The sequence below is a fragment of the Myotis nattereri genome (assembly GCF_964212035.1).
Source record: "Myotis nattereri genome assembly, chromosome: 15".
In the NCBI taxonomy this organism is placed as follows: Eukaryota; Metazoa; Chordata; class Mammalia; order Chiroptera; family Vespertilionidae; genus Myotis; species Myotis nattereri.
Window position 1 is genome coordinate 16,189,703 of NC_138090.1, and position 18,291 is coordinate 16,207,993.

The 18,291-nt window shown below is 48.2% G+C and overlaps 1 protein-coding gene across 1 annotated transcript in view; it reads left to right on the forward strand.

Annotated features, from left to right (window-relative positions):
- The window catches only part of ZFHX3 (zinc finger homeobox 3), a 151,678-nt gene that overhangs the window by 101,040 nt on the left and 32,347 nt on the right, over window positions 1–18,291 (forward strand). Inside the window, exon 4 of the mRNA XM_081107850.1 lies at window positions 10,014–10,121. Coding sequence (XP_080963976.1) covers window positions 10,014–10,121 — 108 coding nt within the window. The remainder of the gene's footprint in view (window positions 1–10,013; window positions 10,122–18,291) is intronic.

The following is an 18,291-nucleotide window of genomic DNA, read 5'->3' on the forward strand; positions in this document are numbered from 1 at the left end:
AGCCACACCAGCCGGGCCGGAGTGCATTTCTGTCCTCGCGGTCCGGAATGTGCAACACCGTTACATGCACAGTGATCCTTGTGCACGCCTGCGTCTGCCCAGCGAGCACAGCTGAAGCGGTGCTTTTCTGCACGCAGTGTGGCCTGCAGTTGGCCCGATGTCTGTTTCCCAGATTTGGTTTGGAAAGTGCAAGCCTTTGTTGTGCTTTGTTTTTATGAAGCAGCTTGTTTTGCCAGCTGTGCATGTAAGTGGCTTATGATCATAGAAAATGAAGCTCATTGACAGTCAGCGCCTCACTCTGCGTCCACTGGTGGGAGTAGACTAACATTTCCGCATGCGTTCTGTGCTTCCCGGGGGCCAAGCTGTTTTCTTAGCAGGCTAGAGACCCTTCAGGCTCTGTGGGTACAAGAGTGAGGCCACAAACCGGCTGGGAATTCAAGTCTCTTGTTGGTGTGGCCATGTGACTCAGGCCCGTGGAGTCACGGCTTATTTTTCTCTGTTGTGTGCTGTTTGTTTTGATGGCAAGAAACAAAATGTTCACCTTTTTCTCTCTCCGTTTGCTTTTTGGCATATACTCACCCCAAATATTCCATCATTGCCTTTGACATTGTCAAAGCGTGTCACGCTGGGTCTGCTCGGCCGCCCCCCACCTCTCCTCCCCTCACTATCATTCCCGTATAGATTGCATCCATCAACCTTGACGTTCCCGTTACAAGAACCATCCCACAAGGTTTCACTTATACCCATTAGGTTCTAATCACCATAATCTAATATCATTTCTGATACATCCTGTTCATTTCCCATACACCTTCATTTGTAGACAGATGCTTAAGTACACTTATAGTCCTGCCTGCACTTTCTTCATCCGTATGTTTCCAATGCTTTCCAATTAAAAAAATAAATAAATTAGGAAACAGCATAAATTTTTTTTTCTTTAAGCATAAGATTTCTCTCTGACAAACCAAGTCAGTTTTGACTCCGAAGGAGATACCAGTCTTCTTTAATGGAAACTGTTAATTTGTTTTCTTACAGCCTTTCTATCACTCACGGTGTTCATCTGTCTTGTCTTCTCCCCCCGCCGCGGAAGCCGGGCAGTGTTTATTTCAAGCAGGGTGTTATTGAAAGACAGATGTTTGTAGGGATTGCTCAGGCCTCACACCTGGAATGCTAAAAAGCTTTCAAGCAGATCTGTTCGATTGAAAAATGTCCTTTTCTCTAATGGAGGGGGGCTAGGAGGGAAGTGGTACCCTATCAGAGAGCCTTCCCGTCTTCACTGCCCACCTGGCCATGAACCCTCAAGTCTGACAGCACATCCAGACTCCTTAGATGATGCTCCCGACTCCACAGAACGGTCTGCTCTGATGGGCAGGCATGCAGGCCCTCCACTGGAGACCCTCCTCCTCCTCAGCCTGCTCTTTTCCCCTTTGCCTCTCAGATGTTCTGTGGCTACAGGCATGGCCGTTTACTGTTCCCTCCTCCCCTCTCTCAGTGGCATACTGAGTTATAGGCATTATTGTCCCCCACTACTTTGTTTTTAATGGGGGGGGGGGAACCACCCTTCTTGGTTTCAAGGTCCTTCTATTTTGCATGCCTCTTCTTTCCAGAATGTTCCAGTTTGGTGTGAGGTTAGACTGTGCAAAATACAGCTTGAAAGAAAGGAGAAAAAGAGAAAGGGGCTTGTCAAAATGCATTTGTTAGATCACGTTTTAAATGAAGTACAATTGAAGGTAGTTTTTGTCCAAAGAAAGGAAAACCCCCTGCAAATCCGCTGAGCTCCCCGAGAGCGCGCCTCCTTTGTCGTCGCCCTGACATTGAAGTGTAATTTTTCATGGTTATTTGGACTGGAAAATGGGGGAGGGGGGAGGGGAGAGATGGGCCTGCGATTATTTCCCATAAATGACAACACAATCACATCACGCTCCGCTACAAACATGCTCGGGGACTTTGCCTTTTTCACATTTCATGTGTGAAAGTAACAGCAGCCATCCTGGCTCGGTGCAAACGCAAGCGGCCTAATCCCTCTGAATTCCTTTCCTTCAGCGCTGGGGCCAAGCTGCCTGCGCTCCTCGTTCAGTGTGGATTGCGACAGCGCGGCGAGGTCCAGTCTGTGTTTTACAAACTGGAACGCACATCTTTCAGTTCCTGAAAAAAATCCTGTGAGCAGCCACCAGGCGAGTCAGCGGCGTCCCGCTCCCTTGTGCTTTGTCGCCTCACGTTGGCTTTTATCCTTTCTGCGGTTCTGCGGGGGGCAGCCCAGGTGCTTGGCTAAGAACACAGATAAATGGAACTTGTTGCAACGCTGGCTCCAGGCATCTCCGCCCTTTTTCTCCTCTCTTGACCCCCACCCACCCCCTTAATTCTAGCTCCATTTTGACAAACTGTTCAAATGACCAAGTGGCCTTGCCCGGAAGAGGAAAAATGGCAGGACCGGTCCCTCGCCACACAAGGGCAGCACTTTTCACTCCGGGCTCCCTGCTCCGGCCGCTGTGCTGCGCGCACGGAGCACTCCCGGCCCAAGGAGACTTCTCTCCCGGAGGCCTACCCAGGCCGCCGTGGAGCCAGAAAACACTCTCTCTGCTGTCAGTGCTCAAGTTAGAGGTGAAGTCCCGCCAAAAGCAAACGGAGAGGCTCTCCCGGGAGTGTGTTCCTGTCCAGCCTCCGGGCTTTGCAGCAGGGGCTGGGCGCGCGGCTGCAGCCTTCCCAGGCTCCCCTTGCCACACAATCCCCATTTTTCTTGTTTCTATAAACAGTGGCAAGATCTTCAAATATACAAAAGCATAAATGGTCTCTATTCTCCAATTAGTCATTTTAATAATACCCGGAGTTGCCTTCAGAATGTTGATTCTTTTAGCCTGGTGCCAATGCCAGGGCTGGGGGACGGAAAGAAGGTGGGGGTGGGGGTGGGGGGCGGCCAGGAGGCCAGTTCCTTCAGTGTCGGGTTTTCCTGCAGCCTTGCTCGGCAGCCCCGTGGGAAGCTGGCAGGCCGCCCACCACCGCCCTTCCGGCTGGGTCCAGAGGCTCTAGGCGCCGCTGCCCAGGTGTAGTTGGTAAAGGAACACCCAGTGGTGAAAGGAATTCGTGTGGTAAGACGATCACTTAAAGAATCCACGTGAAAAAAACTCACCATTGGAGGAAGGGAGTGTCTGATCGCCTACTGTCCTCCTCTTCCTCTCCTGCTCTCGACCTCTGACCTCTCAGAGGACTGACAACCATTTTTTATAAATGCCATCTTAAAACAAGCGGGGAGCAGCTTGGCCATATTTATTATTATTTTTTACAGAAGACCGCCCGGATAGGAACATTCCTGCAGAGCCCCCAGCAGAGCCTGACCTCGCGCCAGCTGGTAGAGAGGGTCCTACAGGACGGCCGGCCTGGCAGTGCGCGCAGATGGCCGAGAAAATGGAAAATGCCCAAGACAAGGGGGACATGGAAGGGCGACACCCTCTGCCCTGCCCTGGTCTCTGTCCCTTAGACCCAGAGCCAGGGGTCCCACTGGAGAGGGATTAGAGCGAGGCCTGGGCAAGCGGGTGCAGGAGGCCAGTAGGCCGGCATCCACGGGAAGGCGTGCTTTTCCTGGAATGCCTTGGGCTCTGCTGGTGCAACGCACTCCAAGGCCCGCGCGGGGGAAGGTGGGAATAAATGAGTGCGCCTGCTCCTCCTCCCCCCGACCCCTACCCTCATCCTTCACCCCTTTAAGGTTTCCTGCCTAGACTATAATAAGTTGTATCACAGAATGTCCACTCACCAGTGTGGATTTGGATCTGGGCTCTTTGTCTTGGGATTGGTCATTAATCTATACCTTATTAAGATGTAGAAAACAGGGTTTGCCAGCAACTAAAAATCATATTCAGATGATTACCCACGGAGAAGTGCCAGATAGACCTGTAAGTTCCTAATGCCACATACATGCACGAGAACATGTAGGCACCTTTCAGCATGCTAAGCGTAAGGTGTGTGAAGAGAATTTACATCGGAGGTAAGCAAAACCGCCTTGATTTTTTAAGTGACAATTTCTGGGGCTGGATGTTGTCCATCCAGAAAACTGAATCGCTCCAAGCCACCTCTCAGGCAGCTGCCGGCCACACTATCGGCTGGAAAGACACCCCCCACCCCCCCAAACCCCCCCGCCAGATGAAAAAACCATGGAGTGAACATTTGTGAAAGTGTGCAGAGGTCATTGCACCCTCGCCTGGCCGTCCCTGTGCAGTTGGGACGTAGCCCAAGGCAGAGGGAGAGCACCCGTGGGTACAGCCGCAGCATCGCCACCCTTCACCCCTTCCTCCCGGGCCGGAGAGCGCAGACAAGACTAGGGCCGAGGAGTGGGAGCAGCAGGGCTGCTGTTCATCGTGTCCTGTTACAAGTTTCTACTGTAGCAGAATTTTAACTCCCTGGACCTTAAACTAGTGCATTTAGCAGCCGTCTTTCATATCGTGGGTTTGATTTGACCTGTATTTACAAAATAGAGCATGTGGATTCTGTAGCATATTCTAAGCATCAGAGGTCTCCTAAGGGTAACAAAGTCCGTGAGGGTTGGGCATGCTGGAGTTCTGGCCCCATTTTCCAGTTGTGCCAGCCAATGCCTCAGGACAACCGATTGGCCAAGGGGTGGGTGCCCTTCCCGGAGGCTGTAGCCACAGAGCCCAGCGCCTGCACAGGAGTTACGGAAACAAGGGGGCAAGACACTCGCGGAGTTCGTCCTGCTGCCCACTGCAGAGACCCCGAGCAGAGCGCCCGCTGCCCTCCGTGCTGGTCACAGTGTGCCCGGCCTTTCCCGCCTGCTTGGGTGGTTGTCCTTAGTTAATTAGGTTGGAAATGGAGAAAGGAAAAGCTTTAACCCTATCTTAAAAGTAAGCCGGTTGGTTATTTTGTTTTTCAAAAAAGAGGTCCTATATACAATTAAAACTTGTTTCTGGTAAACCTCATTCCAGGAAAGATGAGCTTTTAACAAAAGGCTTTTGACAGCTGCAGGCTATTTCATTTTTTTTAATGCCGAATGAAAAATCAATACATTTTTCTGGGTTATACATATTCAGAACAGGCCTGATATTTCCATTATAATGGAAAGTGGGTGTCTGTGCACATCTCGCCTGTCAGAGCTGCGCCACACATTTTCCAAGCCACTGCTAAATATTTCAAACCTGATTTGATTGTGGTTCATGACAGCTAATGTTTCTCAGCTCTTGAGCCTGCCGACAGGCAAACGCACTTTATTTCAACCCCACCCCCAACCTCGCTCCCCCCCCAAAGAAAAAGGAAAGAACAATTTCATTCTTCAGGGATCCAGACTGGTGTATTATTTAAGAAATGCGATCGCCTGAGAGCTTTGGGTACAGACACCCTGATAGAAGAATTTCCAAATTTCTTTCACATCGAGGCATTAAGGGGCTTTGTCAGGTTTGGGGGAAGGTTTGAATTAATCTACATTATCCTGTTAAGAGTTCGGAACAGAGGGACTAGTCTTAGTCATTGATTGACTCCCCCTCCTTCAAGTCTGTAAGCGATTTGTAAATACACCCAGAGGACATGGCACTCGGCCCCACTATTGGATGAATGGTATCATTTTCTTAGCAACTGGCGAGTTTTCTTGGGTAACACATTCAGGGAGCGTGCGCAGTGGGGCGTGCTGGCTTTCTGGCTTCCTGATGATGCCACCTCTATTTTTGCTTCTGCCTGGTGCTCCTTCCCAAAACCGCTTTCCAGGTTGTTCAAGAAATGCTTGCACATCTCTATGGGGTCGCCATTCGGCACACCCACCTCCTTTGGGAGCAGAGAGAATTCACCACCAATCGGAAATCACGCACTCATCTTCAGCAGCATGCCAGGGTTGTTAAGAGAACAGTTCGCATTTGTGGTCAGCAAAACCTTGAGTGAAGGGAAATTTTCTGAACCTGGGGTATCATCACCCCAGCACCTTTGCTGCCCTAGCAACCCTCCCCTTTTAGAATGTATTTTACCTGCTGAGATTCGTACACCTGAGGGCTCTGCCTTAACCGGGGGACATGAGTGACATGAGTAGGTTGGGTTTGGCTCGAGTGCTGTCTGGGAGAAGCAGTTGTAAAAAGGAGGTGGTGATGGAAATAGATTTTTTTAAAGGCCTTCAGCCAGTTTTGCATGTAAGTTGAAGGGACACCAGGAAGACCTCTCAGTTATTCAAGATTTGTTTCTATTTCCCCAGCCCTTCAGCATAAAAATACATCCAAGCAGGGGGGTGGAGGGGGCTAGTTTGAGGGCTACTGTCGGGTGTAGCCATCCAAGCAGCTTCTGCGGGGGTCTTAAAGGAACCTCCTCTGTCTGGAATGCACTGCCTGCTGCCTCCTGCCAAGAGCAGGCCGGGCAGAGGGAGCCGAGATGACCTTCTCACCCTGGGCCTGGCTGAGCCCTCGGAGAGCATTCCTGCTGCCTTCTGCTTGGGTTCTGAATATTATTAAACTCTTCGGGAGAAGATGGTTTTGACTTGTCTATTTCAGTGTAAAAATGGCTTGGTGACTGTTGTATGGGTTGGTGAAGAAACAACTTTGTCTTCTGAAGGAACGACAGGATTTTCCAGATAAAACCAGATTGTCGGTCCATCAGGTCTTTACTTGTTCCCACCATCTGTCAGTAGCTGATATTATAGAAACAGTATCGACTTCTGTCATGACCCTGGCCATTTGCCACTGACTTCATGGGGGGAAAATGCAATCTTGATCTGTGGGGAGAAACCTCCTCTGGTCTTGGCTGTGCCAGCATGGGTATCAGATACGCATTCCTGAAAGGAACAGGCCAGATAAGCAGCCTGGGAGCTCTGAGTGTGGCCACAGCTCTCTGTGTCAGAGCCAGATGCCATCACATTTCTGGTTCCCACATGTTTCCAGAACAGGGAGACCAGGCCCCTCCCAGGGTGCCCGAGGCCTGGGTCTTAGTGAGTGAGGTTGCCTTGGGCTTTTGAGGGCAATAAAACATACCCTGTCTGCAAAGCATTGTGAGCCCAAGCTGTCCAGACAAATTCATAGTTTGCATCACTGTTTTTTAATCATTTCTCTACCTTTATTGGTATTCAGAGCTCTCAGTTTTCTGGTTACTGACAGCCTGGGCTTTCATCCATTTTAAAGAGCTATTTTTCCTCTTGCTGTTGATGATGATGGTATAAAGACAGATGGTGTAACTGCTTATGAATGTCCTATTTTATTTCCCCAGGACCAGACAGTTCACTCGTATATTACTTCCACATGCTCAGGTTAGGCGGCCCAGACAGCGTCTGCCTCCTGCAGCTAGCTGCCCTTGTAGGCCTGGCCATGCAGAGGGCGACACCTGTAGGGCACAGGTGGAACTGCAAGGAGCTCCTGCCTGGCTGACTGGGGCCTGGTTTTTGGCTGGAGCTGAGGACACTGCTCCCTTGTAAAGGCAGACGGCTTGTCCAGGAGTCCCTTAGGCATTTCTTCTTCCACCAAGCGTATAATAGTCTTTTAGTGAATGACACACAGATGATATTAAATCTAGGAACTCAAAAAGAAGACTTGATCTTTGAATCTTAAAAAGGAGGGGGAAGAAAGAGAAGCAAATCAGCACCTGGATTAGCCTCATTGAGACTCAGCTGCCGTCACATTTCTGCTTGGAGTAGGGCGGGGAGGGAAGAAAACAAAAGCCCAAGTAGCTCAGAGAGCAGGGACTCCAGGAATAGTCACAGAGCACCGTGTGGTTCCCTGCTCACTGCATCAGTGATGTGCTTGTTCTTCAGTCTGTCTTTTGAATAGATATGGTCACTCTGGCACTGACCCCAGTTCTTTGGGCCTTTCTAAACATGAGTTCTTAACTCCGCTCAGTGGCCCAGGAGAGAGGTGCTGGCCTTGGACACGGCACCCCTGTGGGCAGATTCCTTTTCTCTTCCGCAAAGCAGCACCTTCAAACACTGTTCACACCACGTCAGGGCGCTCTCCACTTCGGTGGTGTCAGACTGTCCCCATCTAAGGTGATTGTGTGTGTGTGTGTGTGTGTGTGTCTAGAGAGCAGAGGCCATCGAGCCATCTCTTTGCATAATCTAATTAATCAAATGTACCAGTACCACAGATATTTTGTGTCACCGGATGTAAGGGCAAATGAGTAGATTTTAAGAGACCTAGCTGCGTTGGGTAGACCCAGCTTAGTAATATCAATGGGCTAAATGCTAGCATCACCATTCAGAGATGGATTTTACCATTATAGTGCCGAACAATTTTATCAAATGCCTAAAAATATGCATTGAACAGCTGCCTGAAGATAATTAAGATGGTAAATATATTATAGCATGTAACCTGCTTGTTTTTGCTCTACTAGCACTTGTGTGTGTGTGTGTGTGTGTGTGTGTGTGTGTGTGTGTGAGAGAGAGAGAGAGAGAGAGAGAGAGAGAGTGTTTCTCTTCTTAATGAAGTATAGTGTTAACGTGGCTCTGTATATCTGATTGACTTCAAACCATGCTTGCTTGAGTTTTCTCTATTTGAACTAAGTGTAGGTATGGGGAGAAGATGTTAACTTTATGATACAGTAAGGAAAAAGGAGATGTAGAAATTATACATGGAGTCCTCTTAGTTGGAGATGAAAACCATCAGTATCTTATTTCATCCGCGTTCCCTGTGACTGCCTCATAAATCCCCTATTGGAAGTAATGAAGAAAGAATGTTCCTTGACCCCTAGTTCAGTTTCCAGTCCTTAGACTTCCGTTGTCTCTTCAGGAAGAATTAGGAAAATCTGACTCCAAATAGATACTTCTTCCCTCAAGTGTTTGATAAACTCTCTGAGGTCAGTTTACTCTGAACGCCTTTGACTTCCATCGTGATATAAAATTTAGAAGCTATTTTCTGGAGGGTTGGAGAGTATGACACCTTGCAATATTGAAAAGTGGAGTTGCAGTTGGAGGGATGGACCTAGGGTGACACTGGACAGAGCCCCAAATCCACGATCCTAGATTGGACCCTAATACCATGTCCCTGTGGGTGTGGCCTGGTACCGAGCTCAGGTGATGGACATGGGCAGCCAGGAGCTTACGGGCTGGTACCCAGGCAGTTGTGCTCTTCAAAGTGCCCTACGTGTCAGCATTACCCGCCGTGGTTTGCCAGCCTCATTCGTTCACTAGCCCATTCCCAGTGAGTATGTTGGATAACAATCCAAAGGGCCAAGAGAATGAGAGGGACATATCTCTCCCCCCCCACCCACCCCCAGCAGCTGGACTGTCTTATCCTCTTCCCCACATGGGCAAGTGGCATTTTACTTTGATTAACCTGCTGTTGGAAATGACCATTCCTCTACCTTCACTAAAGCATTATGTGTTGAGCTGAAGAAAATTCCCCTGGTTAGTTTTAAACCAGCAGTGGGTAATGAATGGAATAACTTCAAAAGGAAAGTATATGATTCTATTAGTTTTTTCTCCTCCTTGCCACTGACACCTGATGTGCCCACAGATGTCATTTTCTAGAACTCTTCACATTGATGAAATCATATGACTGATATTTTATGACTCTTCAGAGTATGAATGACTATTTTAAAAAAAACAACAACCTCCTGCTACGATCTGGCACGTGTGCAGGTACCTTGAGGCCTATGAGGGGCCAATGCTTGAGTCGAGTCGCATTCAGTGCCAGGATGCACTGGGGTTGGAGCCAGGCAAGAAGCTCCTCTTTTGCACCTTCAAGTGTAAAATTTTGCATTTTCAAGTGTAAAAGACTTGCATGCAACTTCAGGAATTTGGATGGAGTTATTTCTTCAACAGGATTGGCTTTTCAATAAGAAACACTTAAACGAGGCATTCAGAACCCTCTGGAAAAACCTGTCCATATGTCCAGGGTGAGTCCCACTCGCGTGCCAGGTGGCGGGAAGGACAGCCCGACTGCTTGTCCAGGCCTCAGCGTAGCCACTGCAGCCGGCCTCGGCCCACGGGGAGGCGAGGAGGCACATCATCGTGTCTGTGTCTTGTAGTTGGTAATTCTTTGGAGTAGGAGCCAGGAATCCTTCATCTTCTGTCGAGTTTTAATCGTTGACATATTTTTTTCCTTCTGTTTCAGAAGAAGCCATTGAAGATGTTGAAGGGCCCAGCGAAGCAGCTGCTGACCCAGAGGAGGTTGCCAAAGACCCGGAGAGTGGAGGCGAGAAGGACCAGAGCAAGTGGACAGGTAGTGTGTGCGGCTGGAGTCCCGTGCTCCTCCCGGGATGGGGGAGGCCGCCTGGCAGGGAGCAGATGCATCCTTCAGTCCCCCCGGAAACCTTGGCTCCGCGCACGTTGGAGAATTCTGTTTTTGCTTTTTTGAGTGGTCACCTTCCTTCTCCTTCTATTCTGTTCTATTAAGGAACTTGTAAAGGTTTTATAATTGGCCCCCAAACCATCTCGTTTACTAGCATCCAGGGGCCTGGCTGTGTTGGGGGCTTCCATGTTTGTGAAGTCACATTTTTCAGCAGCCCCTCCCTGTTGTTGGCCCTGGATGTGGTTCTTTCTCTGGTTAAGATCGAGGCCCCTACCCCTCCTGCTCCATGCCCAGCAGAGGGATTTGCCATGTGGAACTTGATCAGGGTCACCCCAGTCTCGTAAGGAGTCTGTGGTGAAGGGTGGGCTTCGCCCTGCATTTGGGGCCTGGGTAGGATTCATATACCCTACCCCGTTCCCCAGCGTGAGCACCCACACCTGGAAATGCACCCAGAGGGGGAGACAGGCAGTGCAGCCAGGCAAGAGGCCGTCTTACCAAGAGCAGAAGAAATGGAAGAAGTCAGGAAAGGAAGTGCTATTTCTGGAAAAGCTGGCGTTGAGAAAAGGGAACTGGCCATCTCTCATGATGACCGGATTCCTGTACTAAGAGCAGAGACTAAGAAGAAAAGCTTAGGGTTTCTGAGGAGCAAAATCATTGCTGAGAAGACTTATCGGGGCAGATAAGTCTCCCAGAAACCACCACAATAATTAGAGGAAATGATATGACAAGCAGCAGAAATTATTGTGCTAAGTCTTACTGCCCCCCATTATTAATATTGTAATATTCAGGATTTTTTTTTTTTTTTTTTTTAGAAAATATTTACCTTCTGGAGTCTGTATTGGTTGGGCCTTTGTTACTTTTCCAGGCATGACTGTTCTTAAATCATGTTCAGTGTTGGCCTCCACTCTTTAAACAAGATACAGAATCTTGGAGAGAGGCCAGAGGACAGCAATGAAAATGACTGAAGGCTGAGAAATACTGCCTCTGGGAAGAGGCTGAAGAAATCAGGGCTATTCCGCCTGGAAGAGAGAAACTCGAGAGGGAGATAACAGTTTCCAAAGACAGGGAGGGATGCTGAGAGCGTGGACAGCGCACTAGGTGGACTTTACGTCCACGCTGCTTGTTGTCCCCTTGGAACTGGGCTCTGGGGTGTCCAGGGCCGGAGCTCAAGATAGCGCTGAGGGCCAAGCATCAGCACCTTGGGGAGGTTTGCAAGAAAAGGAAGTAGGGTATGGACGTCTGTGCTCAGAGGCCCTGAGTGTCGGGGAAGGATCATCCTGTGTGGCTTCGCATGGACCCAGACCCCAGTTTTTGCTGTACTATTAAAGCATGATCTAGACCAGCGGTTCTCAACCTGTGGGTCGCAACCCCTTTGGCGGTCAAACGACCCTTTCACAGGGGTCGCCTAAGACCATCCTGCATATCAGATATTTACATTATGATTCATAACAGTAGCAACATTACAGTAGCAACAAAAGTAATTTTATGGTTGGGTCACAACATGAGGAACTGTATTTAAAGGGCCAGAAGGTTGAGAACCACTGATCTAGAGTCAGACTTTGCAAACAGATAGCAGTTAAACATATCTGCCCGGGGAAGAGGATTTTACAAACTCAGTTTGAAGACTGAGTAACCTTTCAGGTTATCTGTCCTTTTTTTTTTATGATTTGGGTGCCTGGTTTCAGATCCTGGCTCTGCCACTTACTGGCTCTGTGGCTTTGCTCCAGGTACCTTACCCTTTCCAGGCCCCAGTTTCCTCACGTGAGATGGTGATTAAAAACGGTACTCATTTCCACAGGATGGCTGTGTAGATTATTTGAATATGGGAGTCTCAGAGCAGTGCCTCACATATAGTAAGCTCTATAATAGGAAGGTTTTTGGTGTTGTTTTTAAGTTTAATTAAATAAGATTGGGAGAACTAGTCGCAGTTTCTCTTCCAGGTCTCCCATAGGAACGTGAAAGGCGCCAGGCAGCATGTGGCTTCTGGGGATGTTGAGAAGCTGGGAACAGTATATAAGGATGTAGTGAGATCATGCAGATGATCTTTGGTGAATAGTTTCCTGCATTCTGTATGCTAAGGACACTAAGAAAACAACAAGAAGTAATTGCCACTTACAAAGCACCTACTGTGTGCCAGACCCTTTGCAGAGTTCTTTGTATATGTTTCTCTAATCCAGGGGTGGGGAACCTTTTTTCTGCCAAGGGCCATTTGGATATTTATAACATCATTCAAGGGCCATACAAAATTATCAACTTAAAAATTAGCCCGCTATAATTGATCAAACATTTAATTAACTCTTCCCTAATGCCTTGGCAGGGTGAGACCAAATGATTTTACAGGCCTTATACGACCCACAGGCTGGACATTCCCCCCCTGCTTACACCAGTTCAGGGCAAGCTTGATTGAGGGTGGTTCATTTGAACCACATTCAGGGTGTTTGTGATGCAGTGGAAGTGTGCCTTCACAGTGTTATGGACACTCTAGGGAGCCCAGAGCCTCCTAGAAGACTCAAAACGAGCACCGTAAAAATGAACGTCTTTAATAAGACTCCATTTTCTTGTTCGTTCATTCATTCATACAACAGGCCACCCTTCACCTCCAAAAGATGGAGACGATCCAGGCAAACAGAATGAATGAGTAACTCAGAGGTGCACCTTGTCAGTTGCACAGCAGTAAAGAGAGAAGGGAAAATTTTGTCCCAACTCCCCCCAAAAATGATCCTCTTTTGACCTGGAGCATAATTTCGTCTCTGTTGTCTGAGTGTGTAATGGCAGGCTTTATTAAAGGACTTGGTCGAGCTGATCTTGGGATCGATGTGGGGGCCAGCCACCTCTTCTGAGCTTGCTTTGGGATCTTCAGCATTTTATGAAAAATGTCTGCATTTGTTCCATTTACTCCCTAAATTGAGCTGTTCCTATCTGATTAACTGTGATGGGGAGTGCTTCCTCCTGGCAAATAAATAAATAGTGATTTCACAATTTGTACTGCTGATTAGTGGCTGCTCATGATGCAGATTAATAATATTTCAAATGGGCCTGGCTAATTGGCATTTTCTCAGCTACTGATTATGTAGTTTGGGGGGTTTGTGCAGGAATCGGTAATCTTTACTAACAGTTTTTAGTTGGCTAGTTTCACATTGCAATGGGACTCCTCGTTTCCTTTTTGGTGCCTCTGAGTGGCCCTCTCTGGGCTCCTTGTATTTAGCAGGCAGGTCTTTTTTCTTGAGTGGCAGGAAGAAAAGCAAGGTAGTGGTTTGAATCGCGGCAGCGTCAGTCCCCATGGCCAGTGGCTGGGTCTCTCCCCACATGCCGGACACTGGGTAGAGTTCCACTGATCCACATTCTGTGAGGTTAGAGGCCTCGCCTCCAGGACTGGAACACTCCAGGGGGATTTTGGGACCACCCACCGCTATGAGAATGCTCTTACTGAGACCAGTGCTGCCCATGGAACTTTCTGTGCTGGCAGGAATGCCCTGCGTCTACACTGGACAGTACAGTAGCCACTAGCCACGGATGGCTGCTGAGCACTTGGAAGGTGGCTAGTACCCATGAGAAACTGAATTTTATTTAAATTTAATGAAATTTAATGTAAATAGCCGTGTGTGGCTGGTGGTGAGTCCAGCTATAGATGACAACCCCGAAAGAGTGCAGGCAGGTGTGACTTTCGGGTTATCATGAGGCTACATTAGCTCTAACCCTGCCAGGCACCACTGGAGTGTTCACACCTGTCGTTCCCCGCAGGCCTGCCCTGAATGGCTCACAAGGACACAGGTGTGCTGTCCCCACAGCCCTTGGTTGGCCGGGTGGGGCGGGGGCTGCTGGGGCTGCATCAGTTGCAACTTTATCTGTTTTGCCACCCTTTTCTGTGTGTGCCATGACGTGAAAAAGAGTTGGGAAGCATTACTTGATATAGATTCTATACATTATGTCATTGATTCTCACCCCCCACTCCATGAAACAGATACAGTAAGTAACCAGCCCCCTCTACCCACCATTTCGCAGATGAGTAAACTGAGTCCTGGAGCTCAAACAAGTGGCCCAAGGGCATGCGGACAGGCCCAGATCTGCACACTGGCTCTGCCACTTACTCTGCCTTGGATGCAGCCCACACCCTCTCCGCTGTGCGCAGCACCTCCGAGAATGGCACAGCTGATCATTTGGTCTAGTCTTCACTTCCTCCGAAGCATGAGGAAGGAGCAGCTCTCTCCTCAGTTGTACAGAGGCAGCAGGGTCCCCACAGCCCCTGCGCATTCCAGTTGAGTGAGCCTCGTATAAATCAGAGCTGTGCTCATTCTGAGAGCCCAGGCCAAGGGGCGGAACTCTCTAGATTTGGAGCCATGAGGAGAACCACCTTGGTCAAGGGGCTTGGCCTCCTGGAGCCTTGGGTGCCTCACCTGTAAAATGTGGATGAGAGGCACCCACCAGCACCAGCCTGGCTTCCATGGTGGCGAGTGCTGGCACATGGACACGCCCTTGCGAACACTCAGGGTCACATCTCCTCAGGGCTTGTGGGCCGGCAGAGGGTGGGCACAGGAAGGTCCCGTGAAACAAAGCCTCTCCCCTAATGCACAGTCGTTTCCACCGTCCAACTCCGTGGTTTTGTTGTGAAATGTGAGAGCGGTCCCTGTTCTCTTTAGCATGTGGATTTGAATGTGTCTTCTAGACTGAAGAGCCCCCAGTGTCAGCCACTGAACAATAATTAATGCAGTGACTGTTCAGTCAATCATTAATTGCTATAAATTAAGTGATATACAATTAATGTGATGCTTTATCACCAATAATTAGGGGAAAAATTGAACTCTTGGCAAAGAATCACAGCAAGATGGTTATTTAAATCCTGAGCCGCTATGGTTTCCGGCAACAGAGCACTAAGTCGGGTCTAGTTAAGCTAATTTGAGACAAGATGAGTAGGGGTGTTGGCGCTTTAAAAACAAACAAAATGAGGGGAACAGCCCAACTTACACTAACACCGCGATAATGCTTCAGAAACCCCTAAATGATGCCCCGGCTTATATTTTTGTAGCATTTTGAGTTAGAATTGTGGTTGGAGTGCTGTTTTTCTAGGAGAATGCCTCGAAGGGTTTTTAAACCCATGATGCTCACCTAACACAGAGCAATTAGTGCAGCGGAGCGTCCCTGATTGGAATCTGTGGAAGGTTGCTATTAAAGGAGGTATTAATGGGCTGGCAAGGTCTGGGCGACTGTTGGGAGAAGTGTGTTTATGGAAGATGGTGCTGGCAGGCATGATTTCAATTGGATTTGACATGTTTAACATAAATGTATAGTGTACCGCTCTCACTGTATCTGAGTAATTCCTGCAGACCCAATGCCTTTCTAATTACTGAAGTTGAAAAAAAGCAGGTCAGGCACATCCTGATGCAAATCTGTTCCCAGGCCTGCCCCTGTTCTCCCTGTGTTCGCAGCTTTGTGTAAAAGGGATGCCATTGTATGGGGAACAGTGCCTGAAAGGTAATCTGTGACAGAATGGAAAGGGACTAAAAAATATACTTAAGAAATTGAATCCATAAGGACAAAAGAAGGTATGTACTGAGAGGAAGTGTTATGTGTTAGCAAAACCGCTGGGCTACAAGTCAAAAGCCCAGGGCTCGGGCTCTCCCACGAAGATTTGCTACATCACCTTAGATCTCTGGCCTCAGTTTCCAAATATGGAAAATGTAGGTTGGGCTAAATCAGCCGTGGGCAAACTACAGCCAGCCGGCAGCAGGCCTGATCCGGCCAGTTTGAAATGAATAAAACTAAAAAAAAAAAAAAGACCGTACCCTTTGATGTAATGATGTTTACTTTGAATTTATATTAGTTCACACAAACACTCCATCCATGCTTTTGTTCTGGCCCTCAGGTCCAGTTTAAGAACCCACTGTGGCCCTCGAGTCACAAAGTTTGCCCACCCCTGGGCTAAATGGTTTCTTGCAGTTCTGGAGCTCCTTAAAAGTATAATTAGAGGAGAGACGGTGAACAGTAGTGTGGAATCTTAGAGAATATTAATGTGTAAAGTCAGGGTGCTGGTAGCTTGGAAGGATTTCCCTACCTGGCTGGTTGAGAGCTTGTGGCTCAGGAGGCTGGGGAGAGTCCAGACAGGCCCCTGAGGCTCTTTCCATGGAGGCCAGATAGTTCCACGCTGCCCTTCTTGGTGGACCTCAGAGCTCCACATTCTGTCACCTGGCCTGCATTACTGGGACCCATCAGGCTGTTTTCAGAGCTGAGTGTGATGAGGATGTCACTGGAGACATCCTTGGAGACGCATGTCGGGGCCTTTGAGTGGCTGCCATATCCCAGCCCAGTGTTTGCTGGAAACCAGGCCGTTTACCACCATCAGCCTCCACAGAAGTCCTTCTGGCCTCACTGCATCCTTGGGACACTTGGCCCCGTTTCTCCGCCTCACCCGGAAGTAAACGTGCCTCTGCAGGAGCGTGCGTGCGAGGGAATGCTGGGGGCCTGCCTGCATGGCCCCTTGGCGGTCCACGCTCTTGCCAACGGAAACTGTTTTTGGTTTTACATTTTTGCACACAGACTGGAATTGTGCGGCTATGTCAGCTTTTCCAGAGTCCACTTGTCCCCTCCCCGCCCTCTTTTTTATTTTCCAGGCCACTTTCAGTATAACTTGGATGCTTAAAGTCACTGTAGGCAGAATTCTCTCACAATTGAAAACAAACCATTTGAACTATTTTTATGTTGGGAAGCAAAAATAGACCTAGGGTGTGGTGCATATCTGGACTCGCCTGAATTCCAGTAATTCAGAGGTCCTGGCTCGGAGGATTTATGTGCTAAGTCACGAGAGATAAGGGACTACATCTACTGCGCAGATGTTTTTGTGCAGATATCTAAGGCAGATACAGGGTGTACAAAAGTAAGGAACGCACTTTCTAGAAGGGGCATCGTATGTAATTACATAGCTATGCTGCAGTGTCGAGAATTAGCATCATGGTATAAATAAAAGGCTGTGAAAATGTAGATTAGGGAGCAAATAATTTTCCATCACTATAGAAAATACCTTACAGATTTGCATATTGTTCTTTCAAAGGGGCCATGTTAATCTCTCTCACTTTGTTTCAGTTTGAGCTTTGGTGCTGATGGGGGAGGCACCTCTATTATTAGAATCGTGGTCATGATTTTTTACAAAATACCATGGTGCCTTTCTCACGGAATATCAGCGCACCTGTGTGAGACCTGCACATTCTTCCTGGTCCAACAGGACCTTTCTCTTGAGGCTGGAGAACCAAGGCTCAGATATGGGAACTCCTGGGTGTTGGATTTGTGATCAAATCCCCATTTACCTTCTGGGTCAGCCATATATTCCCCAGTTATAAAGCGGAAGAACACATGACATAGTCGTTTTCTCTTATTGTAGGAAGATTGGAGAACACATGGAAGTCCTGTTTCTCTAGTTGTCAGACAGAATTGTAGCTCTTAAGATAGGGGCTATGTGGCATTAATCTTTTTTTAAAAAAAATAAGACTTTAATTTTTTTAGAGCAGTTTTAGGTTTACAACGAAATTGAGGGAGGTGAGATATCCCGTTACCCTTTCTTCCCCCACACATGCACAGCCTCCCCCATTATCACCTTCACTCACCAGATGGTGCATTTTTATAAATGGTGACCCTACAGTGACACATCGTAATCCCCCTAAGTCCATAGTTTACCTCAGCTCACTCTTGGGGGGTACACATGTGGGTTGGGACACATGTATGATGTCATTATAGCATCTTACAGTGTATTTTCACTGCTCTGCCTGTTCACCTCTACTTAGCCCTGCATTGTTCATTTTTGTTCTCTCCAGCACCTAGAAAGTGTACTGTTTGAATGTTTCATTAACAGTCGGTGGGTAAACACTTTCAAGTCCAAGTTATTCTACTTTTTGCTTTCTAGACTTCAAACCCATGGGATAGGATTATTCCATGTTGATATACAGAAAAGGTAAACCTAGGTGTCTGCTTTCTTTAAAACCAGGCCTCTCCCCTCGTTCTATTGTTATGTGGCCACATGTGGACCCATATTACTTCCCATAAATACTTCTAAGAGTGAAACCATAGCAACCAGCGTGTGAGCTCTCCCCACGTGCTAGACTCTGTGGTAGGCTTC